Source organism: Hyla sarda, chromosome 4 (assembly GCF_029499605.1).
Source record: "Hyla sarda isolate aHylSar1 chromosome 4, aHylSar1.hap1, whole genome shotgun sequence".
Taxonomy (NCBI): domain Eukaryota; kingdom Metazoa; phylum Chordata; class Amphibia; order Anura; family Hylidae; genus Hyla; species Hyla sarda.
Window position 1 is genome coordinate 32,077,285 of NC_079192.1, and position 24,247 is coordinate 32,101,531.

Below are 24,247 nucleotides of genomic sequence, written 5' to 3' on the forward strand. Positions count from 1 at the left end.
ACAGTAGTCCCCAACCCAGTCCTCAAAGCCCACCAACATTTAAGGTTGTTCTTTTAAAATAAAACAGGGAAAAATTAAAGGAGTACTCCGCCCCTAGACATCTTATCCCCTATCCAAAGGATGGGGGATAAGATGTCTGATTGTGGGAATCCCGCTGCTGGGGACCCCCCCGTGATCTCAGCTGTGGCACCCCAGACATCTGGTGCACGGAGCGAACTTAGTTCCGTGCTGGAAGACTGGCGATGCGGGGTAGAGGCTCGTGACGTCACAGTTACGCCCCGCTCATGATGTCGGAGTGACGATTGCCACACACCCTCCCATAGACTTGCATTGAGGGGGCATGGCCATGAGCCTCCAGTGTGAGGTGCAGTCTTGTGTCGCTGCACCCGGTGCTCTAAACGAACGCCGGGTGCAACAGGGAGATCGCTGGGGTCCCTAGCGGCGGTACACCCGCAATCAGACATCTTATCCCCTATCCTTTGGAAAGGGGATAAGATGTCTAGGGGCAGAGTACCCCTTTAAAATCGTGGACTGTTGGTGGTCCTTGAGGACAGGGTTGGGGACCTCTGCAGTAAGGGATCTACCTGTCTGCAGGGTGTGAAATATTTAACACTATCATTTACAGAGCACATAGCTTAGAAGGATCAGTGTAGGTAACTCCATAATCTAACACAACACTTCCTTTCCAATTTGCATTACAAAACGTATACCCCCAAAATGACACAATATCTTGTATTAAAGTGCTTTTTATTGTATAACTCAAGTAGTTAGTGGTCACATTACTTTGGATGTCCATCTTATTGGTCAACAGGTTAATAATTGCATTATTAGTGCTCATTGTTTGGTCGATGATGTTTATATATATATAAAAAAAAATGGTCACAATACATTTGATATAAATCTTTAGAAGAAATAAAGTGTCATAGTCTACTAACAAGGAGATTGTACTGTCTACACCTGCTCTTGGATGGTGCCATTTTCTTCTTTTTACATAACTGGAAGAAGAATTTTTAGTTTTATTTTACAATTACATTTATGACTTTTTGAGCCTTTTAATCTTTCATAAACTTGAACCTTTTGAACAAAGGAAGAACTATATAAAAAAAAAATTACATAGATTTAGCAAGTGTATATAATACCAAATACATTGAAAATATTCAGCTACTACAATGGAATGGGTCTTTAAAGGGGTACTCCACTGGCCAGCGTTCAGAACATTTAGTTCCGAATGCTGTGTGTGCGCTGTGGGGGTCGGCCACGCCCCCTTGTGACATCAGGCAACACCCCCTAAATGCAAGTCTATGGGAAGGGGCATGGTAGCTGCCACAGCGACCCCCACAGCACAATGTCATTGGGAACTAAGTGTTCTGAACGCTAGCCAGTGGAGTACCCCTTTAAGATTATACAGTATTTGGCCAGATACCCTGAGCGTCTGTTTGGCTCAGAATTGGTTAATAATAATAATGATAAGAGTATATTTACATATTAAATAACACCCAGATCTAATTCACAACTTGGGTTCTGTCATTGTATCACACATCACAATGGCCCTAATTTACTATTGAATACCCGACTGAATTTTATTGAGTTGTGCGACTAAATTGTCTGTGCCAGAATATGCTGAAGTGTCCAATAAAATAATGCTGAAGTGTGCAATAAAATAAAACAAGAGCTAGTTCACACGGCCGTTGTGGGTAAAGAGAGCTCCATTGGTCAATCCATTGGAAGGATGGTAGTTGACCTGAGAAAAAAAATTCTGCAGGTTTTTTTTCTCCGCTTAATTCCTGTAAAATACCAGACACCCGGTAGACCCCATTCAAGTTGACGTGCTCCATCGGGACCCAGTGGTGTCCATTTTTTTCCAGCCCGTTCAGGGTCCGTTCTGCTCTTTTTTTTTTTTTTACACCAAACAGACCCTGAATGGGCCAGAGCACTACAGCAATGTGAACTTGGCCAATGTGGGCATGGCCACCTGGAAAGCAATTTTAGTGAATATTTGTGGTTGTATTTATTAATTTTTTTTAGTATTAAATTAATAAGAGACTATAATTATACACTGAAATGTGATATTTTTCATTTCTATAATTAATTTAAAAAAATCTTGATAACTGCCTGGTTTGTTTGTTTTTTTGTTCGTTTTTAAGGCAATTCGGAAGGGAGGATGTTATTCGTATTATATTTTCTTAGTTTTGTATTATATTCTATGTCCTTTTTTAAATGTAAATTAACAATTTAATTAGTAGCATGATCGGCAGTAACTCGGTCAGATTTTCCTGTCAGGCTGCGTCACACTTGTAAATACTGTAAATATAGCAAAAAACGGGACGTCAGGAATTCAAGAAAACAGAAAACACAACGCGAATAGTAAATCTGGGCCAATGTGTTCATCCCCCTATGCACCTTTTTACCTCAATACACATCAGGGTCAATCCTTTGAAATGTCATAAGCAAGAAAAGAAATGGTTTCCTTACTGCCTCCAGATCTCCTGACCAAGAATGGGTATAGAGATATCATAGTGAATAGTGAGTTGGTGCTATCCTTTCAAAGTTATGTGTCTATGCAATCATTTTCTATTACAGGATAGGGCCCTAATATGAGAGATATTTTGAGGCCCTTCTGTTAAAAATACATAGGCTGATTTCTATTAAATATTACTATTATTTAAATTCTAAATTTAAAAGGGTTATTCGGGTTTAGCAAAACATAGCCCCACACCTGTCCTCAGGTTGTGTGTGGTATTACAACTCAGCTCCTGTCAATTCAATTAAACTAAGCTCCAAAACACGACTCAAACTGAGAACAGCGGTGGCCCTGTTTGTGGAAGAAGGCAGCTATGTTTTTATAATGATGGATAAGCCCCTTTAAAGGGAATCTTGTAGAACCGTGTCAGGTACAGAGTGGCAGATTCTGGCAGATAACTAGGGGGATGCAGCTGTGCCTTCTCCCTCCCCCACCCTGGCCTTCCCTGCATGACTGATGTTAATCAGTCAAATCAAGGAGGGAAGAGAGGAGGCGCGGCTGCAGCTCAGCACCACCTATTTGACACTTCAGCTACAACCAAGAAAGGCCCTTTATGAGTTTTCGAAAAGTGATGATCATAACGAATGGTTTGTTTTATTTCTGTAGCACCTATCTGCCAGAATCGGCAGTACCTGGTATTAAGCTGGCATATTCCCTTTTAAGAGCAATTTCAGTCATAATTAACATAACCATCAGAGATAGATTTATCAATGCTATCATTGATCCCAGGCTTCTCCCTAGTGCCGGGGCTCAATACGTCACATTGTTGCTTAGCCCATCACCGGTCTGAGTGGCAGTGTGGCAAGTCAACCACAAGAAGCAGGATGGGAGGTAAGTCTAGTTTTTTTTTTTTTTTTTATCTAAATGCTGGCATTCTGGGCAAGTTAAAAAATAAATAAAGGTCTGTCCCAGAGTACACACTTAATAAGATGACCAGGTGCCGTGATCAAACCCCACCCCCTCTCCCTACAAAGCCAGAGGATTCATGGGAAATTTAGGCAGCATTAGGAATCCATATTAGTGATAAAACAGTATGGAGCCTAACTTATGCCTGCCACATAAAACAGGTAAGCACAAGGCATACATAAGAACCTTTAAATTATTCTCTGATAATAGCCTGTGCTGCACCAAATAGACAAAAAAAGAAATCTCCTGGAGTGCTTCATTAATATTATCCCTTACTGTTTAAAATATATCTACGGTAATACTGCCTCCTATGGACAAGAATAAAGTTATTATATTACTATATATATATTAATATATTACAGTACTACAGTAATATATTATTATTAGTATTACTGCCCTCTATGGGCCAGAATATAGCCTTTACAATAATGCTCCTAATGGACACATCTATAACTACAATAATACTGCCACCTAAGCAACAGAATATAACTACAATAATACTGCCTCCTATATACAAGGCTATACAACAATACTGCCCCCTGTAGACAAACATAAGTCAGCATGTACAGTCTTTTTCATATATGACTGAAATTGCCCATTCTACGTAAATCAAAATATATACGCCAAAAAAAATAAGTTTAGCAACTTTCAAAATTATCTTTTTCCTGGATCCAAAATTGAGGGTGCTTTTATAAACTGATCTAGGTTAAATAGGCCTTCTGACGATAAAGAACACAATTTTGGGGGTAACCACCGGAAGCCATCATAATGGATATCTGTAGAAACATAGGTTCAGAAAATGAACTTTCCAGTTCTATAAGCTACACTGTCTTCATGACATGTCGGAGTATTGTGCTACACAGATGGAGATGGCTCTTCAGGAAGTCCCTTGTTGCAGTCCCAAGGTCAAGTAGGTAGGTATCAAGGTCAGCTGATTTTCACTCTTCTCCGTAACACAAAGTCAAAGTTGGCGGAAGTGTTCATGGCATAATATACATTGGCAGTGTCCGGGATGGTGAGTTCTGTAATGGATCGGGAAGAAAGAACAATGTGGTTCATTTCACACAAGGACCTTCCCAAAACGTATACATCTGCGTATAATTCCTGATACCTGGTCCTTTCAATATGTTTACAATAGCTTAAAGATGGGTAAATTTCCGTTTCAGGGGGAAAAAAACTAGTTTGGTAATTAAATCCCCAGTTATGTTTTAAAGGGGTTGTCCGGTGCTCCAGCATTCTGAACATTTTGTTCAGAATGCTCTGAGCCGGAGGCCGTGATCATGATGCCACGGTCACGCCCCCTAGTGGCATCACGCCACGCCCCTCCCATAGACATGAATGGAGGGCGCGTGGTCATGACATCACAACCACTGCCGCAGGAACCCGGTGTTTGTTTAGAACTCCAAGTGCTGCAGGAGATCGCAGCGGGACCCCTGCGATCAGACATCTTATCCCCTATCCTTTGGATAGGGGATAAGATGTCTTGCAGCAGAGTACCCCTTTAACCCTTTAAGGACCCAGCCATTTTTCACTGTAGGACCCGGCCATTTTTTGAACATCTGACCACTGTCACTTTAAACATTAATAACTCTGGAATGCTTTTAGTTATCATTCTGATTCCGAGATTGTTTTTTCGTGACATATTCTACTTTAAGATAGTGGTAAAATTTTATGGTAACTTGCATCATTTCTTGGTGAAAAATCCCAAAATTTAATGGAAAATTTGAAAATTTTGCATTTTTCTAACTTTGAAGCTCTCTGCTTGTAAGGAAAATGGATATTCCAAATAAAAAAATTTTGATTCACGTATACAATATGTCTACTTTATGTTGGCATCATAAAATTGATGTGTTTTTACTTTTGGAAGACACCAGAGGGCTTCAAAGTTCAGCAGCAATTTTCCAATTTTTCACAAAATTTTCAAACTCACAATTTTTCAGGGACCAGTTCAGGTTTGAAGTGGATTTGAAGGGTCTTCATATTAGAAATACCCCACAAATGACCCCATTATAAAAACTGCACCCCCAAAGTATTCAAAATGACATTCAGTAAGTGTTTTAACCCTTTAGGTATTTCACAGGAATAGCAGCAAAGTGAAGGTGAAAATTCACAATCTTCATTTTTTACACTCGCATGTTCTTGTAGACCCAATTTTTGAATTTTTACAAGGGGTAAAAGGAGCAAATTTATACTTATGTTTGTAGCCCAATTTCTCTCGAGTAAGCACATACCTCATATGTCTATGTAAATTGTTCGGCGGGTGCAGTAGAGGGCTCAGAAGGGAAGGAGCGACAAGGGAATTTTGGAGAGTATGTTTTTCTGAAATAGTTTTTGGGGGGCATGTTGCCTTTAGGAAGCCCCTATGGTGCCAGAACAGCAAAAAAAAAACACATGCCATACCATTTTGGAAACTAGACCCCTTGAGGAACGTAACAAGGAATAAAGTGAGCTTTAATACCCCACAGGTGTTTCACGACTTTTGCATATGTAAAAAAAAAATGAATTTTTTTCACTAAAATGTGTGTTTCCCCCCAAATTTCACTTTTTTGCAAGGGTTAATAGCAGAAAAGACCTCCCAAAATTTGTAACCCCATCTCTTCTGAGTATGGAGGTACCCCATAAGTATACCTGAAGTGCACTACGGGTGAACTACAATGCTCAGAAGAGAAGGAGTCATATTTGGCTTTTTGAGAGCAAATTTTGCTTGGGGGGCAAGTCGCATTTAGGAAGCCCCTATGGTGCCAGAACAGCAATAAAACCCCACATGGCATACCATTTTGGAAACTAGACCCCTTGAGGAACGTAACAAGGAATAAAGCGAGCCTTAATACCCCACAGAGGTTTCACGACTTTTGCATATGTAAAAAAATAAATAAAAATTTCACTAAAATGTGCGCTTCCCCCCAAATTTCACATTTTTGCAAGGGTTAATAGCAGAAAAGACCCCCCAAAATTTGTAACCCCATCTCTTCTGAGTATGGAAATACCCCATGTGTGGACGTCAAGTGCTCTGCTGGTGCACTACAATGCTCAGAAGAGAAGGAGCGCCATTGAGCTTTTGGGAAAAAAATTGTTTGGAATGGAAGTCAGGGGCCATGTGCGTTTACAAAGCCCCCCGTGGTGCCAGAACAGTGGACCCCCCCACATGTGACCCTATTTTGGAAACTACACCCCTCACAGAATTTAATAAGGGGTGCAGTGAGTATTTACACCCCACTGGCGTTTGACAGATATTTGGAACAGTGGGCTGTGCAAATGAAAAATTAAATTTTTCATTTTCACGGACCACTTTTCCAAAAATCTGTCAGACACCTGTGGGGCGTAAATGCTCACTGTACCCCTTATTACATTCCGTGAGGGGTGTAGTTTCCAAAAAGGGGTCACATGTGGGTATTTATATTTTTGCGTTTATGTCAGAACCGCTGTAAAATCATCCACCCCTGTGCAAATCACCAATTTAGGCCTCAAATGTACATGGTGCGCTCTCACTCCTGAGCCTTGTTGTGCGTCCGCAGAGCATTTTACGCCCACATATGGGGTATTTCTGTACTCGGGAGAAATTGCGTTACAAATTTTGGGGGTCTTTTTTTCCTTTTAACGCTTGTGAAAATAAAAAGTATAGGGCAACACCAGCATGTTAGTATAAATTTTTTTTTTTTTACACTAACAAGCTGGTGTAGCCCCAACTTTTCCTTTTCATAAGGGGTAAAAGGAGAAAAAGCCCCCCAATATTTGTAGTGCAATTTCTCCCGAGTTCGGAGATACCCCATATGTGGCCCTAAACTGTTTACTTGAAATACGACAGGGCTCCAAAGTGAAAGAGCGCCATGCGCATTTGAGGACTAAATTAGGGATCGCATAGGGGTGGACATAGGGGTATTCTATGCCAGTGATTCCCAAACAGGGTGCCACCAGCTGTTGCTAAATTCCCAGCATGCCTGGACAGTCAGTGGCTGTCCGGAAATGCTGGGAGTTGTTGTTTTGCAACAGCTGGAGGCTCCGTTTTGGAAACACTGCCATACAATACGGTTTTCATTTTTATTGGGGGGGGGGGCAGTGTAAGGGGTGTATATGTAGTGTTTTACTCTTTATTATATGTTAGTGTAGTGTAGTGTTTAGGGTACATTCGCACTGGCGTGTTACGGTGAGTTTTCCGCTAGGAGTTTGAGCTGCGGCGAAAAATTTGCCGCTGCCCAAACTTGAAGCAGGAAACTTACTGTAAGCCTGCCCGTGTGAATGTACCCTGTACGTTCACATGGGGGGGCAAACCTCCAGCTGTTTCAAAACTACAACTCCCAGCATGTACTGACAGACCGTGCATGCTGGGAGTTGTACTTTTGCAACAGCTGGAGGCACACTGGTTGGAAAACCTTCAGTGAGGTTCTGTTACCTAACTCAGCATTTTCTAACCAGTGTGCCTCCAGCTGTTGCAAAACTACAACTCCCAGCATGTACTGATCGCCGACGGGCATGCTGGGAGATGTAGTTATGCAATAGCTGGAGGTACGCAACTACAACTCCCAGCATGCCGAGACAGCTAATTGCTGTTAGGACATGCTGGGATTTGCAGTTTTGCAACATCTGGAGGGCTACAGTCTTAGAGAACACTGCAAAGTGATCTCCAAACTGTGGTCCTCCAGCTGTTGCAAAACTACAATTCCCAGCATGCCCTGACAGCAAACAGTTGTTTGGGAATGCTAGGAGTTGTAGTTTTGCAAGATCTGGAGGGCTACAGTTTAGGGACCACTATATAGTGGTCTCAAACTGTAGCCCTCCAGCTGTTGCAAAACTTCATATTCCAGCATGCCCAAACAGCTGTCTGGGCATGCTGGGAGTTGTAGTTTTGCAACATCTGGAGGGCTACAGTTAGAGACCACTGTATAATGGTCTCAAACTGTACCCTCCAGATGTTGCTAGGCAACTCACCGGCTTCCGTCGGATCCAGCCGCACGTCATCGCCGCCCGCCGATCTCCGTCGCCCGCAGCCTCCGTCGCCCGCCCGGATCGGTAAGTGGATCTTCGGCGCCGGTCCCCGTCGTTTCCCCTGTCCTGCCCCGCCTATTGTGGGAGGGCAGGACGGGGAAAACGAAAGTAAACCCCCCCACCCCCGATCTGCTATTGTTGGTCGCGTCTAGACCACCAATAGCAGGGATAGGAGGGGTGGCACCCGTGCCACCTCACTCCTATCGCTACAGGGGGATCGTGGGTGTCTTAGACACCCGCGATCCCCCTTACATTCCAGGTCACTATAGACCCATAATGACCCGGAATTGCGCAAATCGCAAGTGTGAATTCACTTGCGATTTGTCGCGATCGCCGACATGGGGGGGTCTAATGACCCCCCTGGGCATTTGCACGGGATGCCTGCTGAATGATTTCAGCAGCCATCCTGCTCCGATCCCCGCCCGGCGCACGACAGGGACCGGAACTGCCCATGACGTAACTGTACGTCATGGGTCCTTAAGACCCAGGGTGTCGGGACGTACCGTTACGTCATGGGTCCTGAACGGGTTAAAGGGGTACCCCACTGGGAAAAAAAAATGTTGAATCAAGTTGTGCCAGAAAGTTAAAGTTAAACAGATTTGTAAATTACTTCCATTAAAAAATCTTAATCCTTCCAGTATTTATCAGCTGCTGTTATGATCCACAGGAAGTTCTTTTCTTTTTGAATTTCCTTTCTGCCTGACCACAAGTGCTCTCTGCTGACACCTCTGTCCATTTTAGGAACTGTCCAGAGTAGAAGCAAATCCTCATAGCAAACCTCTCTTGCTCTGGACAGTTCCTGATATGGATAGAGTTGTCAGCAGAGAGCACTTGTGGTCAGGCAGAAAGGAAATTCAAAAAGAAAAAAACTTTCTCTGTAGTATACAGCAGCTGATAAGTACTGGAAGTAATATACAAATCTGTTTAACTTTCTGGCACCAGTTGATTTAAAAGAAAATGTTTTCCAGTGGAGTACCCCTTTAAGGCTCCTAAAAGAGCAAGGTATTGACTTGCTGGAAGGCTACCTGCAATAGCTGGTGGCACAAGAGAGAAACCTCTTTTCCTTCTAAGAGGGAAATACTTTGGAGATCTATTCTCCTAAATTTCTATTCTCCTCAAGGAGAAACTGATAGGAACCTATAAGAACATTTCACTTCACAGTGTGAACTAAGGCACATATGCCCACTAAAAAGAATAAGCTGTGAATTGCATACAGTTTTCACAGTATAAATATAAATAACAGTATAAATACGTGGAGGAAATATGATAAAGTGTAAAACAAACGTAGACGTAAAATAAACTAAAATACAAAAATCATCTATTTATGGAGTCCTTTTTAAAACCATGTATGCACTAATGCACTAAATTAACTGTAATATAACACATTATTAAATAAAAAGCAGGTGATTTTTCAGTGTTTTTTTAACCATAAAATTGAAGATTTATGGCTATTTTGTGTGTAAACATAGCCTAAAATCTTAAATAAAAATATAAAATATTTTTTATATATAATACATGTAGACAAAAATAACATTTATATGAATTGAAATATGACAATATAAAATATTATTTTAATAATAATTATATAGGTAAATAAATATGATTTAAAATATGATCAAATAAAAAATATTGAAATAATAATAATTATATAGCTAAATAATCAATATGATTTAAAATATAACAAAATAAAATATATTGAAATAATAATAATTATTATTATATAAGTAAATAATTAATATGATTTAAAATATGACAAAATAAATAATATTGAAATAATAATAATATAGGTAAATAATTAATATGATTTAAAATATGACAAAATAAAATATATTTAAGTAATAATAATTTATAATAATAATAATAATAAATTATATAGGTAAAATTAATATGATTTAAAATATGACAAAATAAAAAATATTGAAATAATAATTATATAGCTAAATAATTAATATGATTTCAAATATGACAAAATAAAATATATTGAAATAATAATAATAATAATAAATAATTAGATAAGTTTATAATTAATATGATTTAAAATATGACAAAATAAAATATGTTTAAGTAATAATAATTTATAATAATAATAATAATAAAAAAAAATGATATAGGTAAAATGAATATGATTTAAAATATGACAAAATAAAAAATATTTAAATAATAATAATATAATTATATAGGTAAATAATAAAAAATTTCTCACCTTTACCCTCGGATAATAGCTGCACCAGCTGGAAATCGTCTGGTTTACAGGACTCTATGTTGTGTTTATGTAAAGCTCTCTGTATTACAATGCGAGATTTATCCTGACTGGTGAGCTGAAGAAGAGACAAAATATTAGAAAATGGCATTTTTTTTATTTTTTATGTGTGGGGTATGGTCATGCAAAAGTAACAAAAAAAAGTACCAATAAAAAATGTCATCATAAAAAAAATGTGTGTTTTTCAGTTTAGCCTTTTTGTTTTTTAACTCCTCGGCTTCTAAAAGCCATACCTCTTTTTTTCTTTTTTTTTCTTTGAGTCATATGATGTTTTTTACTTTGCGGGACCAATTGTACTTTTTAAAATCATCCATCATTTTACCATGAAATGTAATGCTAAATTTGGTTACAGTGATTTTCACTTTGTATAGTGTTTTACTATTTTGTAATTAAAAAGTAAAAAATAAATCTTAAGATGGTCATGTGTATTGTACTTTTTATTGGCATAATTTTAAGGTTATCGCTTTTGTTACATTATTTAAAAATAAAAATAAAACAGAAGTTCTAGCATTCAGTCATTTGTTTCATTTAGGGCATTCGCAGTGTTTCCACATGCTGCGATACCAGTTTTGCTTATTTTCGGGGGTATTTAAACTTTTATTTGAGAGAATAGAAGAAGGGGGTAATTTTAATATGTTGGATTTTTCATTCTGTATAGTTAAAAATATTTCTTTAGTTTGCTGTCTTACATTTTTAGCCCCGTTAGGGCACTTGCTCGGTTGTTCATACAGTACACTGCAATACATATGTATTGCAGTGTACTGTCGAACAGGCGATTTAGCATGGCAGCCATGGAAGCCTTTTTAGAAGGCCACAGATTGGCCCCCCACAATTGCACTTCAGGGTGCCAATTGGAGATACCAAGACTAGCACCCGTCTAAAGGCCACCTAGATAGCGCGGTAGATATTGACTATGGTCATCTAGGGGGTTACCTCAGTTTGCATCCATTTAATCTGTTTTTCGCTTTTTAAGTGGACAAAAACTGTGGCATGCGCTATTTTTTCCCTTCATGAATGTGTACATCACACATGCTAAGTTAAGTAACAACCCTCATGGTAGCTGTGATGGCAGCCATATTTACTTTTACCCAGCTTTCTGGGCTATCACATTAGTGATAAGGGTGCAGCACTTCTTACCAGTATACTCTTATACAGGTTTCCATGGGTGTTTTCCATGCTGACACGTATAATACAGAGGTCTGCAATCTGCTGGTTGTATACAGGGAGGGAGGGGGAGACCGGAGAGCGAGGTGACGAAACACATCGAGGTGCGTCTTCTCTGCCTGGAGTGTTGGGTGGAGTGAGAGGCTCCACCATATTTCCACGATCCTGCAGAAGTCATAAATCAATCATATTATCATTCAATAGAAGGATCGTATTAACCCTATACTGGTTGTGTATATGGTGATATATATTTTTCTGCATATGGGGATGTATGAGGGTCATTTTTTGCACTGTGATTTGTAGTTTTTATCTGTACCATTTTTGTTTTGATGGGACTTTTCAATTGCTTTTTAGATATTTTTTATGGTATTTGAAGTGACCAAATATGTGCAAATCTGTGCACTATTACGACTTTTGGGGCCCCACTTTAAATTTTGCCCAGGGCCACACTAAAACCACCCAGGACCACAGCCTAAAACCGGCACTGGTTGCCTGCAGTAAATTGTCCATCTCTACTATGAGTCCCAGCAAGCCCTTAAGGTCTCTGAAGTCACTGGTCACCTGGTGGGCCTGGCAGAACTGAATAGACTTTTCCACCTGTCTAACCTCAGTAAAGCTACCATTGTCCGTAAAGTGGCGTCGGAGTCATTATTACCCCCGTGCCTAGCCCAGGACCCAGCGGTATACCTTTGGGTGGTATTGAGGATAAACCTTGCCCTGGCGTCATGAATACAAGGGGTTATTGCCATCTGCCCCTAGGGTAATTCCATCTGCTCTTTCCATCACACCCTCTACCACAGAGGTGTACTGGTTATAGGGTGATGTTAGAGGTTTTATTGCGGTATATTGGTTACATGGCGACATATGAGGTTATATGGATGTGGTGATGTGCGGTACTAACTAATACTATATAATATTACAGTATAACAGTGATTCCCAACCGGGATGTTCCCGGTGTTCCATTGAGAACTGCCAGGGGTTCCGCGGGCTCCAGCAAGTGATTTATTTTTATTTTTTTAAATCTCCCGCCCCGGCCTGTGCGCCTGTAAATCACGGCGGCGCAGAGAGGAAGGGAAGCCTGCGCGCACATTGCATGTACGTGCGCACACAACGTCCCCCTGCGGTGCCGTGAGTGAGTCACAGGCACGCAGGCCAGGAAGGGGATAAATGCAGGGGATGATGCGCCGGCCCCCGGACTATGTTCTTGTCGGCCCCTCAGACTATCCTCCCGTCGGCCCCGGACTATGATCCCACCGCCCCCCTGGACTATGTTCCTGGCCCCCCGGATTATCTTCCCGGCCCGCCTGATTCTTCTCAGCCCACCGATTCTTCCTGGCCCCCCGCAGAAGGACGGCTCAGCTCATCTTAATGTCCACCTTGTCCACACCTGTCACCTATGTTCATCACCCCCCCAATATACCCCCCCTATCACCAATGGCCAACCCACACTATTTACCCCTCTGTCCCCCCTGTCCACCCCTCTGTTACCACCTTGTCACTCCTCTCTCACCTCCTCTTTCACCCCCTACGCCCCCTGTCACCCATGTACACTCTTCTACACCCCTCTGTCACCCATGTACACCCCTCTGTCACCCATGTACACCCCTTTGTCTCTGTCTCCCTGAGGTTGGGAAACACTGCATTATACCTTAGCTGCGACAGGTTCCGCAGGACACAGAGCAGCAATGATCCCTTCATCTATCTCACAGCTGCTGCAGGAACCTGACGGAGATACCCGGTCTCCATTCATCTTTGGACTGAACACTTCGGAGCCTAGTAATAACCTGTGAAAAAGATGAGAATATAGCTGAGTCAGAATGATGGTGTATGACATTAATAGTACATGGTGCGCCTAGAGGAAGAGGCATGGGGCCCCAAATAATGTCCCACAGCACACAGGGCACTTACGAGCTGAACCTCTTGGTTAGTTTCCTGCGGATCCGTGGAGAATTTGGACAAGAATCTGCTGGGGGCTCAATGCTACGAGATATTCTATAACTGCAAGGCCAAAATAAAAGAGGAATATGTCATTATTTATCTACTTACACCCAATCCTATTTAGGGGAGTCTGAGTTAGGAATACCATTTAGTGCGGACACCTTTGGATAGGGGATAAGATGTCTTTGGGCCGGAGTACCCCTTTAAAGGGCATGCACACATCTGCAGCCAATTGTCTTCAATGCATATAAATAAAGCACGTTTCCAAATAGTCTTGATAGATAATCCTCTACTGTTCTACGTACACAGCTCATATACAGACCTATATATGCCTCATGGTATCAGAATAGAAACAACCCCTTTGTAATCTGATCCTAGACGTTCCGTAGATAGATAGGAGCATGAATGCAGGATCAGACTACACAAGGTTTGTAGTCTGTAACCGTGGAGACACATAGCTCTGCATAGAAGCTGTAAACAGAAAATGGTTGTATGTTTTAATAAAAACTGTTTAAAAATATATATCTTTTTAAGTTAGATGCATTGTTGCAATAAAATAATGTGGTAGCCCTTGGGGGGTGTATGGTAGTGGTGGTATGGTATCGATATATGAGGGGTTAATGTTAACCCTATAGTTCGTGACGCCACGCTGAGGGCTGGTATGCTGAGGTAATGCTCCGGCCTATCGCCGCCCTTCCCAGTAACGATAGGTGCATGAATTGACTGAAGGTCCACAAGGAGATTGAACTTGAACTTGAACAACTTTACTTAAGTGCTTGCGATACATCCAAGGCACAGTAACAGTCTCGTACAAACAGTCCTTATATTACTTAGTGACTGACAGTTGTTGCGGACCTTCAGCTATTTAGAAAGTCTCTGAATTTAGGGTAGATATTTGCAGATCCGTCCAGATTTAGGGGTTATATTAGGTCCGGTGATGCTGCAGAGTGTCTGGGGATTGATACACTCTCTATTCTGAATTACTCAGCCGTTGCCGCAAGGCTCGGGCCTAACTCACTGCGATAGTTGCTGTGCAGATCCTTCTCATTTGACAGCCCAGGAACAAGAGAGAGAATACATGGCCGCCTCTCCCTTATATGGGCAGGGGGCAGGGTGAATCCGATTGGTCCGAACATCTGTCATTCACCATTACACAGAGTAATGGGATTGCATACGTCACCGGGCCTCCAAAGCTCCTTAAGCAGAATACCATAGAGTTTACCTAGTCACGTGACCCGCAGGTCCTGCAACACTATGGAAATGGTAATTAACCATTTATTTACATATATTACTATAGTTACATCACCCTTACATAAATTACTAGACTATTAGATGGAATAGAGGCGACAAGGGGTAGGCTACACAACAGGGATCCCTACGTCCTAGGGACTCTGGCTATGGGGACCCACACATACATAGGTACCGAATAAGATGCAGTACCGGGATACCACAATAACATGGTTGTGTGGTGTCCCGGTACAGGACCTTGTCCTGTCCCTTGTCTAAGAGTCCCTCCATTCACATAGGGCTCTCCTGCAGGGCTTACTCTTGGTCGCCTCATGCAAAGTGTGTTTATATTAATTTAATGTATAGAAAATATATGTACAGGACCTTGGTGGTCACATGATGTACGGATGTGATGTATAAAATGTTCAAGGACCTTAGAGGTCATGTGATGTACCCAGAGTTCACTGGGTTCATAACTTACAGGTTTGCTGATTATATAAAGGGCTGTAGTCAATCTGTAATTCACTCTCTTGGCTCTTAGTACCTGCACTACAGAAGCACAAGCATCTCATCAGCATCAATTCAATTGCTCTAGGCTAAAGCATAAGAACCTGCAGCCACTAAACGTGAGTTACTCAAAGTTCCATCTATCAAATCCTGTGTGACTACTATCAGCTCAAATCTCCTAAATTAGTAGCACAGTGGCCTGCATGAAAGCTCATTGCTTCCAAGTCCCAGCAAACCTGTGAGGAACCTGTATCCCGGTTCACTCTTAAAAATACTGTTATGTTAAAGACTGTTTCATAAATTCCGCAAGTAAAGTTTTCTTCAGTTTATTCCTGAAATCTGCTGTGGACAGTCCATTATTTTTCCCTGCCGTTTGTGGGACAGTTGGCGGTAGGAACATTACTATTGAGGAAACCTCACCCTGGCGTCACGACATTCAAGGGTTTATACCACCAGACCCTACACTACACTGCAACACCCCAGTCACCGTTACTCTCCTGGTGCACCACAGTTGCAAAGGTGGTCAAAGCCTTCACCACCCCCTGCATCCTATTAGTAGGAGGAGGAACCAGAAAATACTTGACCCAAAGCCCTTATGGAGGGGCCCTGAAGACTCCCCACCATAGCACTTTTGCATTTACAATAGTTTGTTCCCAAAAAAAAGAGGGACTAAAGACAGCCCAAAACTAGAGCTACTAACCTCTGGTCTTCAGTCAGCTGCCGATGGGTGTAGAAAGCTTGTAAAATTTCCGGCTTTGGTGTCAGAACATAATGACGACAAGTCAGCTGCAGCTTCTGAATCTTAGCCAAGACTTCGTACTCCTAGGAACAGTAGAGTGTGAGCTCTTGGGACTAGATGGGTATACTTGGAATAGTTACATTAGTCAGTGTGTGACAAGACTTACCTTTCTCCTCTTCTCAAAGTTTATCAGCCCACCCTGCGGAGGAGAAAGGAGGTGAGCGGAGGTGGGAGGTGATAGATAGTTGTGTACTACGGGACCGGTCAAAATGGTCTCACCTCTACGTTGTCAGGAAGTGCTGTGTCCAGCATAACAAGGTCTGTTAGGAACGTCCCGAGATATGGCACAGTCCCTTGGGCCGGTCTCTGAAATAAGAACGAGATGCATTTTAATTACTCCATCAGTCCATCCCATAGAGATTGCAGCAATATACAGATAGAGCTGGAAGGGGAGATGTATTTTTAATTTATACCCCGATCCCATAGAGATAGCAGCAGTATACAGACAGAGCTGGAGAGATGTGTATAAATATTATATATTTTGATCCTGTAGAGATAGTGGCAGCAATATACAAATAGAGCTGGAGGGGAGGTGTATAACTACTATATATCCTGATCTCATATAAATAGCAGCAGTATACAGATAGAACTGGAGGGGACGTGTATAACTACTATAAGACCTGATCCCCTAGACATAGCAGCAGCAGTATACAGATAGAACTGGAAGGGACGTGTATAACTACTATAAGGCCTGATCCCCTAGAGATAGCAGCAGCAGTATACAGATAGAGCTGGAGGAGAAGTGTATAACTACTATATATCCTGAACCCATAGATATAGCAGCAGAAGTATACAGATATAGTGGGGAAGGCAGGGGTCTGATAGGTGATGATGTTATCCTGTAATTTACAGGAAGTTAGTGACCCAGGACCAGGGCTCAAGTCCTGCAGGAACTCATGGGAACGGAGTTCCTGCACTTTTTCCACAGCAGGAACGCAGTTCCCATTAGCAGGAAACCTGCCGGACTAGCCCTTAAAGGGTTACTCCGCCCCTATACATGTTATCCCCTATCCATAGGATAGGGGATAAGATGTCTGATCGCGGGGGTCTTGGCTGCGGCACCCCAGTTCACTCCGTGCCAGATGACTGGTGATGCAGGGGGGAGGCTCGTAACGTCACAGTAATGCCCCCTCAATGCAAGTCTATGGGAGGGGGCGTGACGGCCGTCACGCCCCCTCCAATAGACTTGCATCGAGGGGGCATTACTGTGACGTCATGAGCCTTTGTTGCTGCACCCAACACTCTAAACGAACACCAGAAGCAGCAGGGAGAACATGGGGGTCCCCAGCGACGGGACCCCCGGGATTAGACATCTTATCCTCTATCCTTTGGATAGGGTATAAGATGTCTAGTATACCTTTAAGTGGAAATCTAGCGTGAGTTCCCACACTTTTTTTTCCCCCCAGGACTTGACCCCTGCCCAGGACTGACCACTTCCTTTGTTCAGAGTGGCGATCACTTGACCTATTTACAGTAATGAAATGCATGGATGAGACCTACTGACAAGCAGGATCTGTGATGATTTCTGTGAGCAAGACATTTTGCATACAAGGAACTGTAAGGTGATCTGTAAACAGCAGCTCACAAGGCAATGAGGAAGAGGAGCGGGCTCAGTACACAATGCAACGTAATATGAAGACATTTTACATATTATTAATCCTTAGATTCTCGGCCTGTTGCAGAACTAAAACTCTCAGCATGCCCAAACAGCTACGGCTTTCAAGGCATGTTAAAGAGTACCTGTCATCAAACCATATTTTGTAAACTAACTCAGATTATATTCCCTAACTACCAGGGCTCAAGTCCTACAGGAACGCATGGGAACGGAGTTCCTGCACTTTTTCCACAGCAGGAAGACTGTTCCCATTAGCAGGAGTCATGGAGGACCAGCCCTTGAGTGAAAATATATGGTGAGTTCCCCTACTTTTTTTTTTTGCCAGGACTTGACCCCTGCTAACTACTCCTAACACCCCTCCTGCCCTGTAACCCTTTGGACTTCTGGGCTGGGTTCACACTGCGTTTTTGTGTTTATGTTTCATTACGTCTAATTATGCTGTATACAAAAGAAGAAGACTATGCTATTGTAGTCAGCGACAACAAGAAAAAAAAAGCGGATACATTGCGATGCTTTTTTTATTTTTTTGATGAGTGTAAGTCAATTGGAAACTTATTCTGAGGTAAGGCATTTAGCAGCATTCATTTTTAGCATCTGTTTAAAGGGGTACTCCGGTGGAAAACAATATATATATATTTTTCAAATCAACTTGTTCCAGAAAGTTATACAGACGTGTAAATAACTTGTACTGTTTAAAGTTATACAGATTTGTAAATAACTATTAGAAATCTTAATCCTTCCAATACTTATCTGCTGCTGTATACTACAGAGGAAGTTGAGTTCTTTGTTCTTTTCTGTCTGACCACAGTGCTCTCTGCTGACACCTCTGTCCATGTCGGGAACTGTCCAGAGCAGGATGGGTTTGCTATGGGGCTTTGCTCGCTCTCGACAGTTCCTGACATGGACAGAGATGTCAGCAGAGAGCACCGTGGTCAGACTGGAAAGACCTACACAACTTCCTGTGGAGCATACAGCAGCTGATAAGTACTGGAAGGATTAAGATTTTTAAATAGAAGTAATTTAAAAATCTGTTTAACTTTCTGGAGCCAGTTGATTTGAAAGAAATAGTTTTCCCCTTTAGCATCGGTCCTAGCACAGGGAAATTTTCTGGATGGACATTCCGCAGTGTGAACATAGCCTTAGGGTTGTATACACATTTGGTGGCCCAGTACGGGAGTTGTTACCCCGTACCCTTGATGCCCTGTCAGGCAGCCTCCGTTCTGTGTCCCCTGGGCCCCCTTGCACTTGTCCCCCATGTACATATATTTACTATATATTATACTATTTAATGTGTGAAGAAAGCGTTGTCACTTTAAGACTGTTTAACATGTGAGTTGTCATGTGATTGTTACCCAGGAGGTATCAGTGACCAGGTGACCTAGAGGTAACCAATGGGACACCACCAGAGCCTCCCCCATATAAGCCCTTGCAGGAGCCTCTGCTCTCTCTCTTTCTGCTAAGCTGAGGTCCAGTGCAGTCAAGTCTAGGAGTGTGTCTGGAGTCATAGGAGCCTCAAGTCCAGTCTGCAGCCACAAGCTACAAGTCTACAAGTAAGCTAAAGTCACAGCATTGTCAGTCACAAGTCAGTCAAGTCAAAGTCATCTGTCAAATCAGCGAGGCCTTCACTAAATGGTCCCATTCTACTACAAGTCCCAGCAAGCCCTTAAGGTCTCGGAAGTCACTGTTCACCTCCGTGGGCCTGGCTGAACTGTATAGACTGTACCATCTGTCACTCAGTAAAGCTACCGTTATCTGTAACTTGGCGTCGGAGTCATTATTGCCCCCAGTGCCTAGCCCAGGATCCAGCGGTATACCTTCTGGTGGTATTGAGGATAAACTACGCCCTGGCGTCACGAATACAAGGAGTTAATGAAAAAATAAGAATATGCAACTCAGCTCACTCACCAAGGGACCACAGGTGTAGGGGCTGCTTGAGATTAGGTAGCGCTGGAGCTCGGATGGAGCGGGCCGCCTGCCCGGGTAAATGTAAGATGAAGGAAAACGGTGAATCCAGCTGCCCAGCTAGTGACTGTTAAAATCCAAAACTTTAATGAAGAGATTAAAACATGGATGCTAGCGATAAAAGCAACACGCCGGCGTGTTTTGGGCTAATGCAAGCCCTTAATCATGGCAAAGTATCAAAGTACAGAAGTACATTCTCTTCATACTTTGCCATGATTAAGGGCTTGCATTAGCCCGAAATGCGTCGGTGTGTTGCTTTTATCGCTAGCATCCATGTTTTAATCTCTTCATTAAAGTTTTGGATTTTAACAGTCACTAGCTGGGCAGCTGGATTCACCATTTTCCTTCATCTTACAAGGAGTTAAAGGGGTATTCCAGGCCAAAACTTTTTTTATATATCAACTGGCTCCGGAAAGTTAAACAGATTTGTAAATTACTTCTATTAAAAAATCTTAATCCTTCCAATAGTTATTAGCTTCTGAAGTTGAGTTGTTGTTTTCTGTCTAACTGCTCTCTGATGACTCACGTCCCGGGAGCTGTGCAGTTCCTATGGGGATATTCTCCCATCATGCACAGCTCCCGGGACATGACATCATCATTGAGCAGTTAGACAGAAAACTTCAGAAGCTAATAACTATTGGAAGGATTAAGATTTTTTTAATAGAAGTAATTTACAAATCTGTTTAACTTTCCGGAGCCAGTTGATATATATGAAAAAAAGGTTTTGCCTGGAATACCCCTTTAATGCCATCTGCCCCTAGGGTAATTCCATCTGCCCTGCATCTCACACCCCCATACCACACACACGTACTGGATCTGCTGCATGTTTGATGCTGAAGATTTCCATGTAAACTAAATGACTGATCACAGCTTCAAATCTGCAGCAGATCTTGTGTGTGTGTGTGTGAACAGACTCTAAGGCTATGTTCACACTACATAATCTCCAGCGGGGAAAAATTCAGTCTGGAGATCCCGAGTGCAACCAGCGCCGACTGATGCAAGACCGGGCGTACATTGCCGCCCCCCCCATAGACGGCAATGTATTCCAGGTGAATTCCGATGAAAATCAGCCTAAGGGTATATAAAACGTATAAGTTAAATATGTAAACACAAACGCTGATTTCTCAAAGTATTTTCCGATAGTCCGGCATCATGTGGCCTGGGGGAGGGTTGGCCAACTATCGGAATCTTTGCCTCAACTGTATACAGAACAATGACACAGGTGCGTTCTGTGCAGCTGCCCCCGTGTGAACCTTACCTCCATCACGGGGTTAATATTGCACAAAAGGACTAGTTATTCATTTCCATGTCGTAGCATTGAACAGCAGCCAACCGTGCCAGAGCTGTGTTGTCTCTCTGACCTACCGTGGAGCGGACCTGCGACGCTGACCTCTGAAGTGGGCGCGGCTCGTTGCGTGCACTGTTTGTCCTGCGGAGCGGGATCTCGTCCTGGTGTAGGAAGCAAAAAGAAACGTAAGAAGGATCGTATGTAAATCTATACAGTGAAACCTCTTAGACCAGTGTTACGCCACCAGCTGTTGCAAAACTACAACTCCCAGCATGCACGGACAGCCTCCGGCTGTCCGTGCATGCTGGGAGTTGTAGTTTTGCAACAGCTGGAGGCACCCTGGTGGTGAAACACTGGTGTAGACAGTCAGTGTTCTTTGTGTTAGCAGCAAAGGATTGGTAGATGATCCTGGGCAAATAGGCCCACCTTTAGGACCCTCTCCTGCAACGTGACATAAGTGACCATTTATGTGCATACGTGGAGAGATGCATCGCCACCTCTAATGGTGACGGAGGCAACAGGACACGTTCTAAATGTACCTTCCCCTACATTCTAATCCTGATTGGCTGAGAACTTGCTTTGTCTGTAGTTTCAGAGGGGGCGGCTATGCTGTGTATTTTCCTAGGCCGAATTTTTCCATGCCAATATCCACAGCAGAAAATCTGCACCATTTTGTTGCAGTTTAGTGCTGATTATAAAATAAATAAATAAATTATTTATATATATATATATATATATATATATATATATATATATATTGTTTTAGTTTTTATCTAGAAAAAAGCCTTTCCATGCCAAAATCCACAGCAGAAAATCTGCACCATTTTGTTGCAGTTTAGTGCCGATTATAAAATAAAATAAAAAAATTATATATATATATATATATATATATATATATATTTATTTATTTTGTTTTTATCTAGAAAAAAAGCCTTTCCATGCCAAAATCCACAGCAGAAAATCTGCACCATTTTGTGGTAATCTAGTGCGGAATATAGTAAAAAAATTAATAAAAAATAAAAAATTATATTTCAATACTACAGCCAGAGGGTAGCAAAGCCTGCAGCTGTGGATTTCAAAGTCTGCATGAGGCCCCTTATCTCAGCCAAGCCAGATTACCCTGCTCTGTACTGAGGAGGGGCAAGTACCCCGAAACAGCTATCTGCAGATGGGTGCTCTTTCCTTCTGGAGAAAGAGTTCTGGCTTGGCATTAATCCTGATCAGCTTTTTATATTCCTTAACTGGAGCTAAGCTGATACCAGGGAACATCGCCAGAAAAGGTGATGTAATGAGCTGATTTGCATATTCCCCTACCCAGAATGCCCACGGAGTGCTTAGTGGCCCTTGAAAGCTCCGTCACACCAGGAATGGTGAACTCTCCCTGAGTTAAATACTCATCCCGTTTAGTATATATATATATCTATCTATATATATATATATATATATATATATATATATATATATATCTATATCTATATTTATATATTTATTTATTTTTTTCATCTACAAAATAAATATAATCCGCACCAAACTCCACAGTGGCAAATTCACAACAAACAAAATGGTGTGTATTTCCTGTTGTGCATTTTGGCATGGAAATGAGACCACTGAGTCTACGGTCACTTACAAACATGACAAGACCTAATTCTGAGGATTGAGACTTCTTCTGCTTGTCTTCTTCTGTTAACTATCATAGAAGCATTTGTAGGAACGTATGAAACGGGCTGTAACTCATAGAAATGGTTCCTGAGCAGAGGAACCTCCCATAACCAGCATATATAAAGAAATTGTCCATAAGTGATAAGTCTGTAAAATCTGAGCTTGCAATACCAGAGATAGACCATAAGTGGCGCTACTTATTTAAAAATTGCACATCCTCCTCATATAACCCATATAATGCAGTTTAGACAAATCCCTCATTACATATAGATTTACCTTGGTCAGGATTTCTCGGCTCATCTCATGGTTGTTCTCATCTGAGAAGATGGCTGATAACTTGTGGAAGATGTTTAGATTGTCCCTGCAGAACAGAAGGGATAGATTACCGATAGGAAGGATTCTTCATTACAGAGATTTCTTAAAGGAGAACTCCATACTCCTGATGGTCCATAATTGTATTTCTCCATAAAAAGGAACAGTCCTACTGCTGCTTAAAGAATAAAAAGTGGAATGCTTCTACAGGTATTTCCCCATGACAACTCTTCCTCAGCCCGCTCAGGCCACTCAGAATGTATTAGAGTCCTCCTTTAATTCATTGAATATAATTGACATAATTGCAGAGTAAATTCTCACTTTAATATCATAATTGCATGCTCAGTTTGTATCAGTAGCGCTGCTTTGGTAAGTACCTGCTCACTGCCGCCCATGTTCGCTTCAACCGGTAGATTGAATTGGACTGAAGGGCCGACAATATGGCTCTCAGTGAAGAGAAGTTACGTAGAAATCTGCAGTACTGGAAAAAGAAAAGACTCCATGTCACATAGCTCCTCCCTCCTGTCTATATCACCCTATGGTGGGAGGAGCAGACTCCATGTCACATAGCTCCTCCCTCCTGTCTATATCACCCTATGGTGGGAGGAGCAGACTCCATGTCACATAGCTCCTCCCTCCTGTCTATTTCACCCTATGGTGGGAGGAGCAGACTCCATGTCACATAGCTCCTCCCTCCTGTCTATATCACCCTGTGGTGGGAGGAGCAGACTCCATGTCACATAGCTCCTCCCTCCTGTCTATATCACCCTGTGGTGGGAGGAACAGGCTCCATGTCACATAGCTCCTCCCTCCTGCCTATATCAACGTGTGATGGAAGAAGCAAATTCCAGGTCACATAGCTCCTCCCTCCTGTCACTGTCACCCGGTAGTGGGAGGAGCAGACTCCAGGTCACATAGCTCCTCCCTCCTGTCTGTATCACCCTATGGTGGGAGGAGCAGACTCCATGTCACATAGATCCTCCCTCCTGTCTATATCACCCTATGGTGGGAGGAGCAGACTCCATGTCACATAGCTCCTCCCTCCTGTCTATATCACCCTGTGGTGGGAGGAGCAGACTCCATGTCACATAGCTCCTCCTCCCTAG

The 24,247-nt window shown here is 42.2% G+C and overlaps 1 protein-coding gene across 3 annotated transcripts in view; it reads right to left on the reverse strand.

Annotated features, from left to right (window-relative positions):
• Positions 1 to 3,026: 3,026 nt before the first annotated feature.
• RGL3 (ral guanine nucleotide dissociation stimulator like 3) overlaps positions 3,027 to 24,247 on the reverse strand; it is a 54,652-nt gene continuing 33,431 nt past the window's right edge. For all 3 annotated transcript variants that reach the window (XM_056570398.1, XM_056570399.1, XM_056570401.1), the window contains 11 exons: positions 23,519 to 23,622; positions 23,106 to 23,190; positions 21,248 to 21,331; positions 16,525 to 16,611; positions 16,412 to 16,444; positions 16,207 to 16,328; positions 13,743 to 13,832; positions 13,483 to 13,618; positions 11,808 to 11,999; positions 10,614 to 10,728; positions 3,027 to 4,449 (listed from right to left, as the gene is read on the reverse strand). In XM_056570398.1, coding sequence (XP_056426373.1) covers positions 4,355 to 4,449; positions 10,614 to 10,728; positions 11,808 to 11,999; positions 13,483 to 13,618; positions 13,743 to 13,832; positions 16,207 to 16,328; positions 16,412 to 16,444; positions 16,525 to 16,611; positions 21,248 to 21,331; positions 23,106 to 23,190; positions 23,519 to 23,622 — 1,143 coding nt within the window. In that variant the 3' untranslated portion in view covers positions 3,027 to 4,354. The remainder of the gene's footprint in view (positions 4,450 to 10,613; positions 10,729 to 11,807; positions 12,000 to 13,482; positions 13,619 to 13,742; positions 13,833 to 16,206; positions 16,329 to 16,411; positions 16,445 to 16,524; positions 16,612 to 21,247; positions 21,332 to 23,105; positions 23,191 to 23,518; positions 23,623 to 24,247) is intronic.